The 18,682-nt window shown below is 39.1% G+C and overlaps 1 protein-coding gene across 1 annotated transcript; it reads right to left on the bottom strand.

The window, feature by feature from the left end:
- Nucleotides 1-1,711: 1,711 nt before the first annotated feature.
- Nucleotides 1,712-2,665, bottom strand: LOC138812134 (olfactory receptor 6N2). Its single transcript, XM_070000059.1, has one exon. It carries the CDS (start codon nucleotides 2,663-2,665, stop codon nucleotides 1,712-1,714), a length of 954 nt encoding a protein of 317 aa, XP_069856160.1.
- Nucleotides 2,666-18,682: the final 16,017 nt, after the last annotated feature.

Raw genomic sequence — 18,682 nt, 5'->3', positions numbered from 1 at the left:
GAATAACTTAGAGTGTGTAGGAAGATTGTGCTACAAGCAATGGATACCGAGACAAACTTATTAGAGAGATGAGCACATTGGGAGGCAATGGAAGCATGGAAGTTAAGAATCACATCTTTAAGAACTAAGGACCTGTCATATCTGTTAAGATTTCAAGAAAGGATGACAAATACATTTCAATTGTGTATGAAAATGGCACAAAAAAATCTCAATGAAAGAAGTTTACCGCTGGGCACTGGTGGCTCACACCTGTAATCCTAGCAATTCAGGAGGCTGAGATCTGAGGATCATGGTTCAAAGCCAGCCCAGGCAGGAAACTCCATGAGACTCTTATCCCTAATAAACCACTCAAAAACCGGAAGTGGTGCTGTGGTTCAAGCGGTAGAGCACTAGCCTTGAGCTGAAGAGTGCATGGACAGTGCCCAAGCCCAGAGTTCACTCCCCAAGACCGACCAAAAAAAAGTTTACCAACAAGAGATTGAGAACAGGTGAAAGAAAATCCCTATCTCTATTTATTGATAGAGATATCTATGATGGCTCTTTTTATCAGTTAGAGACAGAGATAGAAAGATGGATACGCATGTAAAATATGGTAAAACAATGAGTGCAATTAATATACACTAAAAGAAAAGAAGATTGATAGGGAAAGGAAAACAGACTCTGTTGGGGGAATGATACCAGTGTGTGGGGAAAAGCAGACTGAGAAGGTAAATGAGATTCTTATGGTAAAAGCATTTTATTATCATGTATCAAAATAGACAAAACCTATTGAAATTGTTTTAGGAAGGGTAAAAGAAAGTAACAGAGGGGTGAGTTTGATTGACATACTTTGCATACACATGTGGAAATGTCACAATGAAATTTCCCTTCTGTTCTAAAAAAGAAAGATACAATGCATTTGGCATCATGGAGGTCATTGCAAATCTTGGGAAAAATATTAAAATATTCAAAGTTCTGAGACAAATCCTGTTGGGAGCCGACAGTAAAGCTCTAAGGTCATCTTGACCCCTGTGCTCACTTGAAGGCACGTACAAGGAGCTGGCTTACTTAAAAAACACCAGGTGCCCGGGATTGCTTTGCTATGTCTGCAGAGTTTGTTTTACTTTCTACCAGTTGACCTTGTCTTGTTTTTACTGCACTCTGTTTTTACTGAAATTTTCCTTGTTTTTCTGGACTATTGTAACCTTATGTTACCTCTTGACTTCTAATAGTATATAGTAGGGAAAGTTAAAAATAAACGGTGCTGCAGTCTTGAGCTGCAGACCTCCTGACCCCATCCTTTGTCTTATGTCTTTAATTTTCCGTCCTCGCCCCCTAATTCAGGATCCCCTTTCGTTGCAGGCAGGCTCCGGCAAAATCCATATTGCAATGGGCTGAAAAGATAGGCTGGCTGTGTTGGGAAGTTTATTAGAAAAAAAAGCAAAGAAATTTACTGGTAACCAAATAGAAATGTACATCCTCTAAAAACAAACAAACAAACAAACAACAACAACAAAAAGAAGAGGAATATAAAGATGTTCTTAAATGTTTCCAGCATTGATAGAAAGGCTAAAGATGCAAAAAATAATAAAATTAGGGAAATAGACAAGTCTTCCAAGGTGAGAGAGGGGTGATCCAGAGCACATGTTACAATGGGAAGATTATTCAAGGCCTGGCCAAAGGCATGTAGAGCTTTTACAAGGTGAAAACAACGAAGGCCCTCAGTAGTAAGTCAGTGGTGAGCAGGGCAAGCCTTCTCCCCCTTCCTGAAGATGGTCCTCTTAATGGCCTTAATGAGTTCCTTGTTTCGAAGACTGTAGATAATGGGATTGGCCAGTGGTGTTAGCACTGAGTAGACTACAGCAAGTGTCCGGTCCAGGGTCAGGGAGTAGCTCTTCTTTAGCCGAACGTACATGAAGATGATGCTCCCAAAGAAGATGAGCACCACTATGAGATGGGAGGCGCAGGTAGAAAAAGCCTTCTTTCTTCCTGCCGCGGTTTTGATCTTCAGCACTGCCCCGATGATTCTCCCATAAGAAACCATGATGAAGAGGAAAGTGACAAGGATGATGAAGGCATTGACAGCGAAGTCCACCAAAACATTAGTAGATGTGTCCTTGCACGCCAGGCTCAAAAGAGGTGGAAAGTCACAGAAGATATGTTGGATTTCATTGTAGTCACAGAAGGGGAGCTGAGAGACCAAGATCACCTCAGAAATGGGACACAGGAAGCCACAGGTCCAACAGCCAGCGGCCATCTTGGCACAGAGCGTTGAGGTCATGATTGCAGGGTAGTGGAGAGGCCGACAAATAGCCAAGTATCGGTCATAGGCCATGGCTGTAAGAAGGTAACATTCAGAGGCCCCCAGCGAATGGAAGAAGTAGGTCTGCAGCAGGCAACCTGCAAAAGAAATGGTTTTCTTCTCACTGAGCAGATTTGCTAACATCTTGGGGATGGTGGTGGCGGTGTACCACAGCTCCAAGAAGGAGAGGACGCTGACAAAGTGGTACATGGGTTTGTGAAGTGCTGGGTCCAGTCGAATGACCAAGAAGATGAGTGTGTTGCCACCAATGGTGAACAGGTAAGCCAGCAGCAGCAGGACAAAAAGCCAGCCCCTGACATGTCCCACGCTGGGGAAGCCAAGGAGTACAAATTCAGTCAGGCTCGAGTGGTTGTGGGGTTCCATGGAAGGCTGGCATAGTCAAGAAAAGGTGGGGAGAGCTTGAGTAAGGAAGCTATTGAACCTCAATCAGAACTTTTTCTCTCCCCCCCTTTCCCTTCCCCTCTCTCTTTTTCATAAAACTAAAAACTAGCAGCTCATTACTATTTCTATTGCAGCTACTTTTTATGCTGCTCTAAAAACAACAGTAGTTATTTCCCCTGATCTAAATAAATCCAATAAGATGAGTACTACTTTCATCTGGAAAAAAAGAGATCAAACTCAGGAACATAGAGAATGGAGAGATGATGGCACGTGTCCATTTCATCTAGACACTATGTTATGGAAACACAATTTGAATTTGTGCAATTTAACTCTGTTCTGTCTGTGCCTATGAAACTCTCTCCAAATGTTTTATCCCCTTTCTAAGTCATAAGTCATCTGCCTTTTCTTTTCTTCTTCACACTTAATTTTATTATGAAGGTGATGTACAGGGGGTTACAGATACATAAGTAAGGTTAACAAGTACATTTATTGTCTAACATTGTCACCCCCTCCCGTTTTCTCCCACTTTCCTTCCCCTCCCCCACTTCCCTTCCCCCTCAAAGGTTTTTTTTAAATCAAGTCTAAAGAATGAATTTTGTACCTAAGAGTAATGTTGTAGAAAGTCTTTTTTCTGCTGAGCTCATTTGTGTAAATATTACTAACTAAATACATGTCAGACATCATTTAAAATGACATACTTATGAACAATCTCTACCACTAGAAACCTTACAGCCTCTTTAGAGGATGCACACATCCATTGGACATCTTGATATAATGTGAATGCAAGGTACCAAGCAAGGGTCTCATTTGTCAAAGCAGAGTAACTGAAAAGAGTTCTGCTCACACCTGTAATCCTAGCTACTCAGGAGGCTGAGGTCTGAGGATCAAGGTTCAAAGCCATCCCTGGCAGGAAACTCTGTGTGACTCTTATCTCCAATAAACCACTCAGAAAACCAGAAGTGGCACTGTGGCTCAAGTGGTAAAGCTCTCACCTTGAGCTGAAGAGTTGAGGGATAGCACCCAGGCCCCGAGTTCAAGCCCTATGACCGACCAAAAAGAAAAGAATTCCTGCAGTGAAGAAGTCCTTGAGCTGATTTGTCCAAGCACACTGCAAACAAAATCTACGTGCCCTGAGCATCAAGCAGCCTTAGGGTCACATATATACTCCCCTGTATAGAGAGTGAAAACATAAAGCTCAGCCAATGACTTGGAAATGCATCTTAAAAGATGTAGGGTGTGTTTATAAATGAACAACATGATCAGGTGTGAATTATTAACAGAGTTGAATTTTTAACTCTTCTGACATCAAACTCAGAACTGCATGTGTAAATGTGCCTTGTGGAAGATGCTGATGTGAAGACTTAAAGACTTCGGTAAGAGAATGCAGACTCCACATTACTGTGGTAATAAGCAAAGTTCCTCTGAAAAAGGTAAACAACTAGATAAATGCATGCAAGGAATATACAGATGACTTGGTTAGATTTTGTGCCACAATGCATGGCATATTTTAATTGTTCTCAAGTGCAATCTAAAAATGATACTTAAGTCAGGAAAAGAATACATATCCTTTAGGAAAATGTCACCCCCTCCCTCCCTCTCTCCCAGTTTTCCCAACCCATCTCACCCATAAGTGTAAGTGTATAGTATAGTTTATTATCAAACTCTTTGCCTGACTTACGTAACTATAACCCCTCTGTTTTTTTTTTTTTAGCATTTTTCAAATAAAAATCATTAAAACATTGGTAATAATCTGAAATTTTAATTATAGGTATCTGAGCTCCTCATTTATTTTTTTAATTTACAGAGAGGTTTAGAGTATGTGTTAGGGTTAGTTTTAGGGTTAGCATTAGGGTTAGGGTTAGTATTAGCCTAGCACTAGGGTTAAGATTGACCAGCTAGCTGTTAGAGCTAGGGTTAGGGTTAGGATTGGAATTAGGATTACGGTTAGTGTTAGGATTAGAGTTAGGGTTAGTTTGAGTGTCAGGACCTAAGGTTAGGATTAAATTGTGGGTGAGGTTTAAGCTAGGTTTGTAGTTAGACTTAGGTTAGGATTTATAAAAATAGATTAAAATGTATATATATATTCTTTTATTATATATTATATATACATAATGTAAAAAGGACAGTAAACCAAAGGGAAGGTAAGAGGAAGAAGGGTATTTGAATATTAAACGGGCTGGATCTTAGATCTAAAATCTTTTTAGGCCTGTTGCTCTTAAATTCTTCACACTGAATCTTCTACAACATACTTATTTAAGTCATCTCTTTATAGATATAACTCTCCAAATAGGACCTGCTTTCAAACTCATTTCAAATCTTACCTTTCAGATCCCCAAACAAGTCCTGAATATCATCTGCTTCTGTCATGCCAGGTTCAGCGTGTGGTGGGGGAGGAAGATTAAGTCTAAGAGTCCTTTCTCCTCCTCAGTGAGTACTGTCCCCATAGGCAGAGTCCCTAGAGCTAACACTAATGATGTGAGGTGACAAGATTCAAGAGAAGAGAGATACCCCTACACCCCAAGGACAGGTGGGAATTAAATAGTTCAGTCTGAGCTCCTGGGAAGGCACTTGGAGCTAGGTTGGATTTGTTCAGGTAGGCTCATAGAGTGCAGACTATTTCGTCACATATTTTTTTTCAGTACTGGGGTTTGAACTCAAGGTCTCATGCTCACTAGGCAGGTACTTTCAATACCCCTGTCCTCATCACCCTTTTTTGCCACATTTCCTTCTCATCTCTTGTAGCTTCTTAACAGGCAGACGTGGCCTAATTTCCTCCCTCCTAGAAGGAGTTATCAGCGGTAAGGAAGTTTCAGTGATAAGAGTTTCCTGTGCTGAACCAAAGCATGGATAGCAGACCATGAAAATCTTCCTTTGACTCATTGCTCCAACGAAGCACCATTCCCTGGGCTTTCACTAAGCATCTAAACTGTGAACAACAATGCATGGGTTGACTATTCCACTCACACCAGAGGAAACACAAGTATACAACACTTAATAATGAGCCCAAAGCCACACCCATTCTTATGCCTGCAGTTTGAACCAGGCTGACACAGGCTGTATAATCATTATTTCTGAGAGCTACAGTGTCCTTTCCGTAAGAAAGGTCACAAAGCCCCAGAATGATACATCTGTAAAAACATGCACTCCTGACTGACCGCAACTCATTACCTATGTGTTCTCAGGCAGGATTCTTTACTTATTATTTAATCTATAGTTTTATCATGCCTATGTACAGTGAGAGCTGAGATACAATACAAAAGCTATGCTAACTATACTCTTTTGACATTTTGTTAGTCTGTATTTCTTTTTCTTAACTTTAATTTTATTGTCAAGGTGATGTACAAGGGTTACAGTTACCTAGTAAGATAGTGAGTACATTTATGTTCTTAATATATATTTTAATTTTAAAGATACTTCAGAGAGGGGTTACAGTGACATGAGTAAGGTAATGAGTCCATTTCCTATCGAGCATTGTTACCCTTCCTTTGTTTTTCCCTTACCATCCCTTCCATTCCCACCTCTCCAACTCCCCCCACACCACACACAAAGCTGTAAAGTTCGTTTTCAACATAGTGTCTTATACATCTCATTGTTACAATGGGTCAACCTGTATCCTTAGTTTAGCTTTTTGTTATTTCCCTTCCCCTGCCAAATTAGAAAAATGTATATACAAGATGCATGGCACTGGAATTAAATACAGTGAAAACAGGGATTCTGCCATGGGGAAAGACCATACAAGAGAAACAAAAACGTAGTCCATTATAAGTATATTAAAAACAACAGCAAGAAAGATAAAACTACTTGTGTCCCTATCTTGGGGTTCATTTTGCCCAGCATCATCTTATATGGTCATATGTACATAGCTTTTGACCTTTTCTGCTTGTCCTAGATGTATACTAGTTATTGCAAATAAGAGAAACCATGGGACCTATGTTTCTTTGGGCTTGGCTTACTTCACTTAATGTAATTTTTCCAAGTGTTGCATTTCCTAATAAATGGGGCAGTGTCATTCTTTCTGATGGAGGCATAGAATTCCATAGTTCACACACACACCACACACACACACACACACACACACACACACACACACACACACACACACAATTTTCTTGATCCATTCATTTACTGAGGGGCATCTGGGTTGGTTCCATATCTTAGCTATGGTAAATAATGCTGCAATAAACATAGTTGTGCTGGTAGCTTTAGTGTGGCCTTGTTTGTGACCATTTGGGTAAATGCCCAAAAGTGGGATTGCTGGGTTAAAAGGGAGCTCTATGAGGAGTCTTTTGAAGAACCTCCATACTGCTTTCCAAAGTAGTTGAACAAATTACACTCCCACCAACAATGCAGTAGGGTTCCCTTTTGGCCACATCCCCTCCAGCATCTGTTGTTATTAGATTTCTTGATGATAGGCATTGTGACTGGGGTGAGGTGGAATCTCAATGCTTTTTTTTCCAGCTTTATTTTTTTTATTTTTTTAATTTTATTTTATTTTATTTGAGAACATACTGTACAGAGGGGCTACAATTACATGGGCAGGATAATGCATACATTTCTTACCAAGCATTGCAGCCTCCTCCTTTGTTTATCCTTCACCTCCCTTCCCAGCCTCCCCCCTCCACCCACCCAATTATACCCCCCTCCCCACCCCACACCGACATTGTAAAGTTGGTTTTGACATGACATTTTGTACTTCTCATTGTTGCAACAGGTCCACCTGAATCCTTAAACGACTTGTTTGTCCCCATCTCCTCCACATGTTATACTGACATCAAATATAGTGAAAGCGGGGGTTACACTGTGGGGGAGGGACATACAAAGCAACAAAGAAATAATCTTATAAATGCGTTAGAAACACATGCATGAAAGAAACGAAAACATTAAAATACATATTTAAGGGTTCATTTTCCTAACATCACATTATCTGACCTTTTCTGCTTGACTCATACCTATACTAGATATTGCAAATAAGGGAAACCATGGGACCTATGCTTCTTTGGGCCTGGCTTACTTCACTTAATATAAATTTTTCCAAACCTTTCCATTTCCTAACAAATGGGGAAATGTCGTTCTTTATGATGGAGGCATAGAATTCCATTGTATATATATACCACATTTTCTTGATCTATTTTTCTACTGAGGGGCATCTGGGTTGGTTCCATATCTTAGCTATGGTAAATAATGCTGCAATAAACATAGTTGTGCTGGTAGCTTTAGTGTGGTCTTGTTTGTAAACATTTGGGTAAATGCCCAAAAGTGGGATTGCTGGATAATAGGGGAGATCTATGTGAAGTCTTTTGAGGAACCTCCATACTGCTTTCCAAAGTGGTTGAACAAGTTTACATTCCCACCAACAATGAAGTAAGGTTCTTTTCTGTCCACATCCCCTCCAGCATCTGTTGTTGTTAGAGTTCTTGATTTTTGCCGTTTTAACTGGAGTGAGGTGATATCTCAATGTTGTTTTGATTTGCATTTCTTTTATGGCTAGGGATGTTGAACATTTCTTCATGTGTCTATTGTCCATCCTTCTTTCTTCTTCAGAGAATCTTCTCTTTAAGTCTTTTGCCCACTTATTTATTGGGCAGTTGTTTCTTTGAGGATTTGTTGTTGGGTGGTTTAATTTTTTGAGTTCCCAGTATATTTTAGATATGAGACCCTTGTCCGTTGTATGGCTAGTAAAGATCTTCTCCCAATCGGTGGGCTTTCTATTGATCTTGCTAGCTATGTCATTTGCCCTGCAGAAGCTCTGCAACCTTATGCAATCCCATTTGTCCAACCTTTCTTTGATTTGTTGTGCTTCCGGGTCTCTATTCAGAAAATTTCGGCCTGAGCCAAGGAGACCTAGGGTTTCTCCTATTCCATCCTGTAATGTTTTCAGAGTGTCTGCTTTGAGTTCAAGGTCTTTGATCCATTTGGAGTTGATTCTGGTGCAGGGTGATATATAAGGATCTAGCTTTAGTTTTCTACATGTAGTTAACCAATTTTGCCAGCACCATTTACTGAAGAGGCTGTCTTTCTTCCATTCTATTGTTTTAGCTTCCTTATCGAAGATTAGATGGCTATAGGTCTGTAGGTTCATTTCTGGGTTTTCAATTCTATTCCATTGGTCCTGAGGTCTGTTCTTATGCCAATACCAAGCTGTTTTGATTACTATGGCTTTATAGTAGAGTTTGAAATTTGGTATTGATATTCCTCCAGCAGTGTTCTTTCCGTTGAGGAGCATTTTTGCTATTCGGGGTCTTTTATTGTTCCATATGAATTTTTGGATTGCCTCTTCTTTTTCCTTGAAGAATGAGGGTGGAATTTTGATAGGTATCGCAATGAATTTGTAGATAGCCTTGGGAAGTATTGCCATTTTCACGATGTTAATCTTTCCAATCCAGGAGCATGGGAGGCTTTGCCATTTTTTAAGTTCTGTGTTGATTTCCTTTTTCAAGATTTTAAAGTTTTCATCATAGAGGTCCTTCACTTCTTTGGTTAAGTTAATTCCTAGGTATTTTATTTTTTGTGGGGCTATTACAAATGGAGTTGCTTTCCTAATTTCAGCCACACTTTTCTCATTGTTGGCATATAGAAAAGCCATTGATTTTGGGGGGTTAATTTTATAACCTGCTACTTTGCCAAAGTTTTGAATCAGCTTGAGTACTTTGGGAGTGGAGTCTATGGGATTCTTTAAATACAAGATCATGTCATCTGCAAAGAGGGAGAGTTTTATTTCTTCTTTCCCTATTTGGATCCCCTTTATGTCTGCATCTTGTCTTATTGCTGTAGCTAGGCATTCTAATACTAGATTGAAGAGAAGTAGAGAGAGTGGGCATCATTGTCTTGTTCCTGAGTTAAGAGGAAATGGCTTTAGTTTTTCACCATTGAGTATAATGCTGGCTGTAGGTTTGTCATATACTGCCTTTATTGTATTGAGGAATGATCCATGGATTCCTAATTTTTCCAGAACCTTTATCATAAAGGGGTGTTGGATCTTGTCAAATGCTTTTTCTGCATCTATTGAGATAACCATGTGGTTCTTCTTCTTGCTCCTGTTGATGTGATGAATAATATTAATTGATTTGTGTATATTGAACCAGCTTTGCATCCCTGAAATGAATCCTGTTTGATCATGGTGTATGATTTTTTGGATGAATTGTTGAAGTCGATTGGCCAAAATTTTGTTGAGAAGTTTTGCATCAATGTTCATCAAAGAAATTGGTCTATAGTTCTCTTTCTTTGATGAGTCCCTGCCTGGTTTTGGGATGAGGGTTATGATGGCTTCATAGAATGTGTTCGGTAGTGAGCTTTCTCTTTCAATTTCATTGAAGAGTTGGAGGAGTATTGGTGTGAGCTCTGCTTTGAAGGCCTTGTAAAATTCCGCTGTAAAACCATCTGGTCCTGGACTTTTCTTAGCTGGGAGGTCTCTTATTGCTGTTTCTATTTCAATGCTTGATATGGGCCTGTTAAGCTGGTTTAACTCATCTTGGTTTAGTTTTGGCATGTCAATATTTGCTAGGAAAAGGTCCATTTCTGTCAAGTTCTCAAACTTATTAGCATAAAGTTTTGAGAAGTATTCCCTTATAATGTTCTGAATCTTGGTTGTTTCCGTGGTGATGTTTCCATTGTCATCTCTGAGTTTATTAATTTGGGTGTGTTCTCTCCTTTTTCTGATAAAGTTTGCTAAGGGTCTGTCAATTTTGTTAAGTTTTTTGAAGAACCAACTCTTTGTTTTGTTGATTCTTTCTATAGTTTTTTTGGATTCTAATTCATTTAATTCTGATTTAATTTTGATTATTTCTTTCTGTCTACTGGATTGGGTTTATCTTGCTGCTCTTTTTCAAGGAGGTTTAGATGTGTCATTAAATTGTTAGTTTCAGATCTCTCCAATTTGTTGATGTAGGAGCTCAGAGCTATAAACTTGCCTCTGAGTACTGCCTTTGCTGTGTCCCAGAGGAGCTGGTAATTTGTGTGTTCATTTTTGTTGAATAGCATGAACATTTGAATTTCCTTTCTAATCTCTTCCATGACCCACTCATGATTCAGCAGTGTGTTGTTCAGCCTCCATGTGATACCGGACTTTCTTTGGTGGCTTTTGGTGTTGAGTTCTAATTTTATTCCCTTGTGGTCAGAGAGAATGCAAGGTATAACTTCAATGTTTCTGAATTTAGACAAGTTTGCTTTGTGGCCTAAAATGTGGTCTATTTTAGAAAACGTTCCATGTGCTGCTGAGAAGAACGTGTATTCTGATGCTGCTGGGTGAAATGTTTGGTAGATGTCTGTTAAGTCTAGTTCATCTATGCAGCTGTTTAGATCTGCGGTTTCTCTGTTGAGTTTTTGCCGAGTTGATCTATCTAGTGGGGAGAGTGGTGTGTTAAAATCCCCAACAATTAATGTCTTTGGATCTATATGGGATTTGAGGGAAAGTAGTGTTTCTTTGATAAATTTGGGTGCTCCATTGTTTGGCGAATAGATATTTAGAATTGTAATATCCTCCTGAAGGAGAGATCCTTTAATTAGTATGTAGCGACCTTCTTTATCTCTTCTCACGATTTTTAATTTGAAGTCTATTTTATCTGATATTAGGATTGCAACTCCCGCCTGTTTATGAGGGCCGTTTGCTTGGTAGATTTTGTTCCAGCCTTTAACATTGAAAATGTGTTTGTTTTTACGGGCAAGATGTGACTCCTGCAGGCAGCAGATAGAAGGGTCTTGTTTTTTAATCCAACTAGACAGTCTATGTCGCTTAATTGAAGAGTTCAGTCCGTTAACGTTAAGAGATAGGACTGAGAGGTATTTGGGAGTTCCTGCCATGTTATCCACCTTCTTGGGGGCTGTGAAAACTGGGTTCTTCCTAAGGTTCTTGGATTCTCAGTTTGGGTGCAGTTTCTTGGCCTTTGTTGCGGTCTTGTTGGTTTTCTATGTATAGGACATCTTTAAGAATCTTTTGTAGGGCTGGTTTGGTGGAGATGTATTGTTTCAATTTTTCTTTGCTATGGAAGGTTTTTATTTGGCCTTCAGTTATGAAGGAGAGTTTAGCTGGGTACAGTATTCTTGGTTGATAGTTGTTTGTTTTTAGGGCATGGCATACGTCATTCCAGGCTCTTCTGCTTTGATTGTCTCTGCTGAGAAATCTGAGGTGATTCTAATTGGTTTCCCTTTATAGGTGATTACCCTTTTCTCCTTGACAGCTTTAAGGATCTTTTCCTTGGTCTGGGTTGATCCTGTGTGGATTATAATGTGACAGTTGGATGTCCTATTCTGGTCTGGTCTATTTGGGGTTCTAAAAGCTTCTTGTATCTGAATAGGCCTATCTTTTTGTATGTTTGGGAAGTTCTCTGCTAGGATCCTGTTAAACAAATTTCTTAGACCATTAACTTTTGTTCCTAGGTGCTCCTCTACACCCATTATCCTTAGATTGGGCCTTCTGATGGTGTCTTCCAGGTGTTGGATAGACCTATCATATTTCTTGGACTTGTCTTGGATGGTTGTATGTTCTTTCTCTATAATATCTAGGCTGTCTTCAATCCCTGAGATTCGATCTTCTGCATGGTCTAACCTGCTGTCAAGACTCTCTACTTTGTTTTTTTATCTCTTTTCCTTCTAATTGGTCAGGTTTGATGGCTTCAAGTTCTTTGTTGAAGCTCTGTTTTAGGTCTTGTATGAATTTCTTTACTTCCTTAATTTGGTGTTCAGTGTTTGTTCTCAAATCACTTAGTTGATTGGTTATGGTTTCTTTGGACTCCCATTCCTTCTGTTGGGTTCCATTCAGCATTCCCTTTGTGGTCTCCCTGACTTCCTTCAGCTCTTTGTTAATGGATTCCATGAATGCCTTTAGTGATCTTTGTGTATTCTCTACCTGGTCTCTCAATTCCTGAATTACTCTTTGATTAGCTTCCTCCCGTCTGTGGGATTCCTGCATTTCTCTTTCTTCCCATTCGTGGGATTCCTACAGTTCTCTTTGAGTGTTCTCTGCCTGCTCATGCCATTTCTCCCTTTCTCTTTGAGTATTGAGTATTCTCAAGTTGTTCACGCAAATCCTGTATCAGTTTTTGAGTAGCTTCCTCACGCTTATGATATTCCTGTATAAACTTCTGGGATGCCTCCTCTCTCTCCCTATCACGCTCATACAGAGTCCTTTGTACATTGTTAAACTTCTCATTTATCATATTTGCTATTAGTGTTTGTAGAGCTATTTGGGAACTCTCCTCTGGATTATTCTTTATCTGTTCTAATCCCTGATTATCAAGATTGGGAATTGAGATACCCGAATTTGCCATTTTTCTTGTGTTTTTCCGGCTTACTCGGCCCATTTGAGATGAAGATTGTACCAGTTTTGTGCTAAAACACTATCTTAAGGCAACCATCAACCAAAGTTTGCGTTTGTACAGTCAATAGTCTACAGATACAATCTAGTTCAACAGATACATCTATTCAACATCAAACAACTATATGTTAAAGGACTTCGAACCGCAGAAAAGAATTTGGAAAACCAGAAATTATTAGGATTAGGGAGAGATGTGGGTAAAAAATAGGAATAGATTGGTGTGGGGAGGCACAGGGAGAGTTAACTATGTCCTAATCACAATGCAGGAAATGGGTTGGGTAGGATGCAAGTAGAGAGAGAGAGAAAAAGAAGAGACGGAAAGGGGAATGAAGAGAGACCAGAAAAAAAATAGAAACGTAAAAATTAATGTTATTATAGAGGTTAAAAGACCGTCTATTTAGAGAGGAATGTGAATATGTTCAGAGAAGGGGAGGGACATAGAGGAGATGTGAAAAACTTTAAGGATGGGAAAGGGAGAAGAAAAGATCAGAAGTTCAGTAGAGCTAGACAAAAAACAAAAAGATAATTAAGAAAGAAAGAAAAAGAGAAAGAAGACAAGAAAAGAAAGGAAAACGCTCATTCACATATTCCTAAAATAAAAATTATAAGATGAGAAAAAAAAAAGTTACTGGAAAACAATTATTTTTTCAGAAGAGGCAAAAATTAAAGATTAATAAAAGTTTTAGAAGGGAAAAAAATTTATATATATATATATATATATGGTAACAAAAAACAAAAAACAAGCAAATAAAAGAAAAGAAGAAGAAGAAAAAAAAAAGAAAAAAAAGTCTTTTGATTTTTTTTTGGGGGGGGGAGGAGTGGGAAGAATCCTGTATCTCACTTTTGTCTGTAACCAGTCTCTTGTTGGAGTCTCTGGTCAGCTTGAGGTCCTGTGGCTTGATTGGTTTCTTAAGTCGGTTGGTTGGAAGAGGTAGAAAAATGCTCTGCTTTACCCAAGATTTTGAGATCCCCCTCCCAGGTTAGTTTTCTGGGAGGGTGATCTGCTTTGAGAATCACAAAAGAGGGGGATGTGGTGATGAGGCTAGGTTCTGGGTAGAGTTGAGGCCTTTCAACAAACAGTAGCTTTTTCCCTGGGGCTATTTTTTGATAAAGCTCACAGCGCCCAGCCTGGAGCCATTCTCAGGTTTTCTGTTTTTCAATTGATTGTGGTGGCTGCTAGAGGGAGGGGCAGCCTCTGGCTCTGGTTACCCAGTGAGGCAAGGCACTCCAATGGTTGGCGCCTGAGCTGGGTGACTTTTCCCTGGATGGAGCTGAGTCTGGCAGGTCACTTCGCTGTTAAGTTCTTGTGACCTGCTAAATGACTCATTTTATTCCAAGGCCTGAGCTGGAGCTAGCAGCTCCTCCGAGCTTTGTCAGTATCCAAGATGGAGATCACCGGTGCTGGGGGGGGAGGGGTAGCCTTCCCTCCTCTGCTCCCTGAGAAGGAGTGAGGACGTCGGGCTTGTACTCACGCCGAGTCTTGGATCCTGGGTCGTCTCTGGTCTGCAAACAGCAGGATGAAGATGTCCGCTCCTTGTCGGTTCTTGTTGGTGTTGAGTAGAATCCGCTCGTCTGCTGCATCTGGCTCCTTCGTCCCCGACTCTCTGTGTCTCAGGTATGACCCCGCGGCAATGGTCGCCGCCGCGACCCTGCCGCCGCAGCGGCAGCTGATGTGTTTCCTTGGCTTCCCCTCTCTTGTCTAACTCTCTGTCCTGTGATGGCACACTTGGTGTGATTCTCTGGCTTAGGACTGTTCACTGGAACTCTAAAACTGCTTTCTATGCGAGAGCTTGTTCAGATTCCAGCTTCTCCTCCGCCATCTTCCCGGAAACTTCTCAATGTTTTTTTGATTTGCATTTCTTTTATGGCTAGAGAAGTGGAGTATTTCTTCATGTGTCTAATGGCCATTGTTATTTCCTCTTCAGAGGAGTCTCTCTTTAAGTCTTTAGCCCACTTATTAATTGGGCAGTTGTTTCTTTGAGGATTTGGTGTTGGGGGATTTAATTTTTGAGTTCTAAGTATATTTTAGATATGAGACCCTTGTCTGTTGTATGGCTAGTAAAGATCTTCTCCCAATCTGTGGGTTTTCTATTGATCTTGCTAGCTATATCCTTTGCCATGCAGAAGCTCTGCAGTTTCATACAATCCCATTTGTTCAACCTTTCTTTGATTTGCTTGTTGTGTTTCTAGGTCTTTATTAAGAAAATTTCTTCCAGCCTGTGCCAAGGAGCCCTAGAGCTTCTCCTATTCCTTCCTGTAATATTTTATGGGTGTCTGCTTTGACTTTGAGGTCTTTGATCCATTTGGAGTTGATTATGGTACAGGGTGATAAATAAGAATCTAGCTTTAGCTTTCTACAGGTGTTTAACCAATTTTGCCAGCATCATTTACTGAAGAGGCTGTATTTCTTCCATTCTAATTTTTAGCTCCCTTATCAAAGATTAGGTGGCTATAGGTCTGTGGGCTCATTTCCAGGTCTTCAGTTCTATTCCGTTGGTCCTAAGGTCTGTTCTTGTGCCAGTACCAAGCTGTTTTGATTACTATTAGCCTGTATTTCTTGCTTTGCATAATAGGTATATATAATAGATGTTTATGAAACTTCTCCAAATAACTGAGGAATTTACCATCAGCCAATCTTATTTAATTAAAGAAGACATATCTGGGCTCCCTTGAGAATCAAGTGATATGTCGATATCCTTCAGTCTAAGAAAAGGAACACATCGATTGTTTAGCAAATTGTCTGTCTTGATATTTTCAGTAAGGGGAGGGGATCCCAAACCATGGAATATGGAGCACTTCAGTAGGACAGTAGTGGAAAAGGATGATCATCATAGGCTGTAGATTCCCATTGATTGGGAGGGCTCAAGGGAAGCAAAGTGGGCACCAAAGTGAATCTTATCTCAACATCAGACTAGACCTATAATCAGTAGAGATAGGGCAGTCACTCACATTAGGAGAGGAAGTGTGTTTCTGGTTTCCACAGTGATCTTGTTTTTGCCTATGTTTAGACATCTTATTTAATGGTCTACTTTTTTCCCTACCACATTATGACAGTTACAGCATAACCTCATCTGATTTGGGGCTGGTGAGGCTCTCCCATCAAGCAACAAGATGTTCCTGAGGTAATTTTAGATTTTGATTCTGTCATCTTGACTCACTTCGTGTTAAATATTAATTTTACAGGTGTGTTCTTTAGTTTCTCATCTATGACATTCCTAAGATGTCTAGGTGTCATTTTGGATCAAATTGACAGAACAATACAGACCTCTAGATCGTTTTCTTCAGAGTCATGACAGAAACATTTCATAGAAAGTTATTTATAGAAATACGGACTCTCCTAACAATACTCTTATACTATTTACAATTTTTTCTTTTCCTTTATAGAATATTCCCTGGACATGTCGATAGAATTGGGATCACAAAGGCAGGACAAATAAAGGTAAAACGGTGAGAATAATTAGGCAGAAGTAGGAATAATATGATACAAAATGTCTAAGGATAGATATCAGCTCCTAATTCAGCTTCATCAGGGAAAATAATTGCAAACCAAGATGAAATTGTTTTGTGACCATTTATTGGTTTGTTCTAAACCTATAATTTGTGCTAAAATTACAGTTTAATCAACATGAAGTTTACCCGTCTATCCTTACGGAATGCCATATGAATACTTTAGGCCAGGGCTGAGTAAACTTTTTCTTAAAGGGCAAGACAGTAAATATTTTAGACTAGCTAAACTCAGCAAATTCTATCACAACCACTCTCCTCAACCTTTATAGCTTAAATGTAGCCATTTGCAGTATGTAAAGGAAGGGGTTTGGCTGCTTTCTGATAGAACTTTATTGATAGAAAATAAACTGCAGGTTTTATTTGTACCGGAGGCAACAACAGTTGAATCTGTACACAGTTGAGGTGAATGCTGTACACATGTACATACACACTTGCATACACTCATGCACACATGCACACACACACATACACACACTTGTGAATAACTTTTCTCTAATTCTAGTGTGTTAACAATATTCCCGGTTTCATCTGAACAGATTATCTCTGCCTTTCTTAAAGTCTTCGTTCCAACAACAACAAAATCCTAATGCATAGAGAAAAATACATAATATCTTGTATCTTCCTCTTGATTTGGCTATTGTGCACTTTTAAAAGAATGCTTTCAGGGCTCTGTGCCTATGTGTTAGGCCCTTTGACCACCTCTTGATTTGGCTATTGTGCACTTTTAAAAGAATGCTTTCAGGGCTCTGTGCCTATGTGTTAGGCCCTTTGACCAGGTGAGGGGCTGTGGCAGAGGCCACAAGGAGCACAGTTGTAATGTCAGAGGAGTCTCTTTTTGAGGGAGGAAAATACAAAAGAAGACTAGCTTATCTACTAAGAAGGAAATAAACTATATTTTAGGGGAAACCATAAAGTGTATAAGTTGGAAATCAGTTCAGAAGCTTTTATAACTCATTTTATTATTTTAATAAAAAGGCACGCAGTGTAATTTTAAAACACCATATAAACTAGGCAATTGTGCACATTATAACCGTGTTGAAAAAGAGTTTTCGGGTAAGATTAATTTCTGCGCGGCACAGAGCTCATCTCTTTTGTGTCTATACATTCAAAGAAAGAAGTCAGGATGGCACTGCTGTTACTTTTCAGTGTGCATATAAAATGGAAGTCTTTTGCATTAGTCCTGAGTTGCATTTATTTAGTAGATCCTAGGATATCATAAAGTATGTCCATACTTAACTGTTCATATATTATGTTTTTGATCAATCATTTCAGATGTAGATGAATCTGATGTTTCTCCACCAAAGGGGAAAACTTTTTAAGTTTTTAATTTTACATGAGAAGAAAATTGTAAACCTTCAATTGTAAAGCTTTTAATTTATAAAGTAAACATGCCATTTTACTTTCTGACTTCTGCTCAACTTTGTAGCAATCTCAAAAAAGATTATTGCTTCTGAAAATTTTTAAGCGGAACCCAGTGTGGAATTTTTATAATCTGTGACAGATGCTCTATCACCTTTGGTTTCAAAATTCAATCTGAATATTTTTGTAAGCATCTTATGTGGATTTAATACCTCTCCCTATCTTGACACATTTTACTTCTGTTAATGAAAAGCTATCAGAGAAAAGTTTTAGATTCCAATTTATGTTTTCTCAATAGACAAGTTCAATTTATAATTTCTAAAATGATGTCACCCTCATGTATATGACACTTAGTGAATATAAAATTATTTTATCAATCCCTTGGTGTCTGGTAGAAACACTAACCTTTCACCTACTTTTGCTTCTCGGATATGCTTGACCTCAGGAAAACATTGTTTCCTGTGAACAATTGGTATTCAAGTTTCCTGAGGACCAATTTGAGTTCATCAGATATTATTTCATTAGCAGGTCAATTTAGCAAGAATTTTCGGCAGGAATATATTCTTTCTCATTGTATCAGAAATAATAACTTTAGAAATTTATAAATTATTTTTAGGCTTGATTATATCTTATTAGACATTTCACACATTTTTGTTGCTGTAATAAATGATATAAATTTACTTATATTTTCTGTGTCTTGCTGCCATACAACAGTGCGATTGGCTTCATTGGACAGTACTTTCTATACAATGTTAATGGAAGTTGCATTAGCCATTAGTCTCATTTTGTCTTTAATCTTAAAAGGAAAGACTTTTCATGCTCCT

This window comes from Dipodomys merriami, unplaced genomic scaffold, assembly GCF_024711535.1.
Source record: "Dipodomys merriami isolate MVZ:Mamm:240054 unplaced genomic scaffold, mDipMer1.0.p SCAF_56, whole genome shotgun sequence".
Taxonomy (NCBI): domain Eukaryota; kingdom Metazoa; phylum Chordata; class Mammalia; order Rodentia; family Heteromyidae; genus Dipodomys; species Dipodomys merriami.
This window is presented reverse-complemented; position numbering and strand designations above follow the sequence as displayed.

What these genes read in the sequence shown, in the direction of transcription:
- LOC138812134 (XM_070000059.1), bottom strand. Translation starts at nt 2,665, where the DNA reads ATGGAACCCCACAACCACTCGAGCCTGACTGAATTTGTACTCCTTGGC.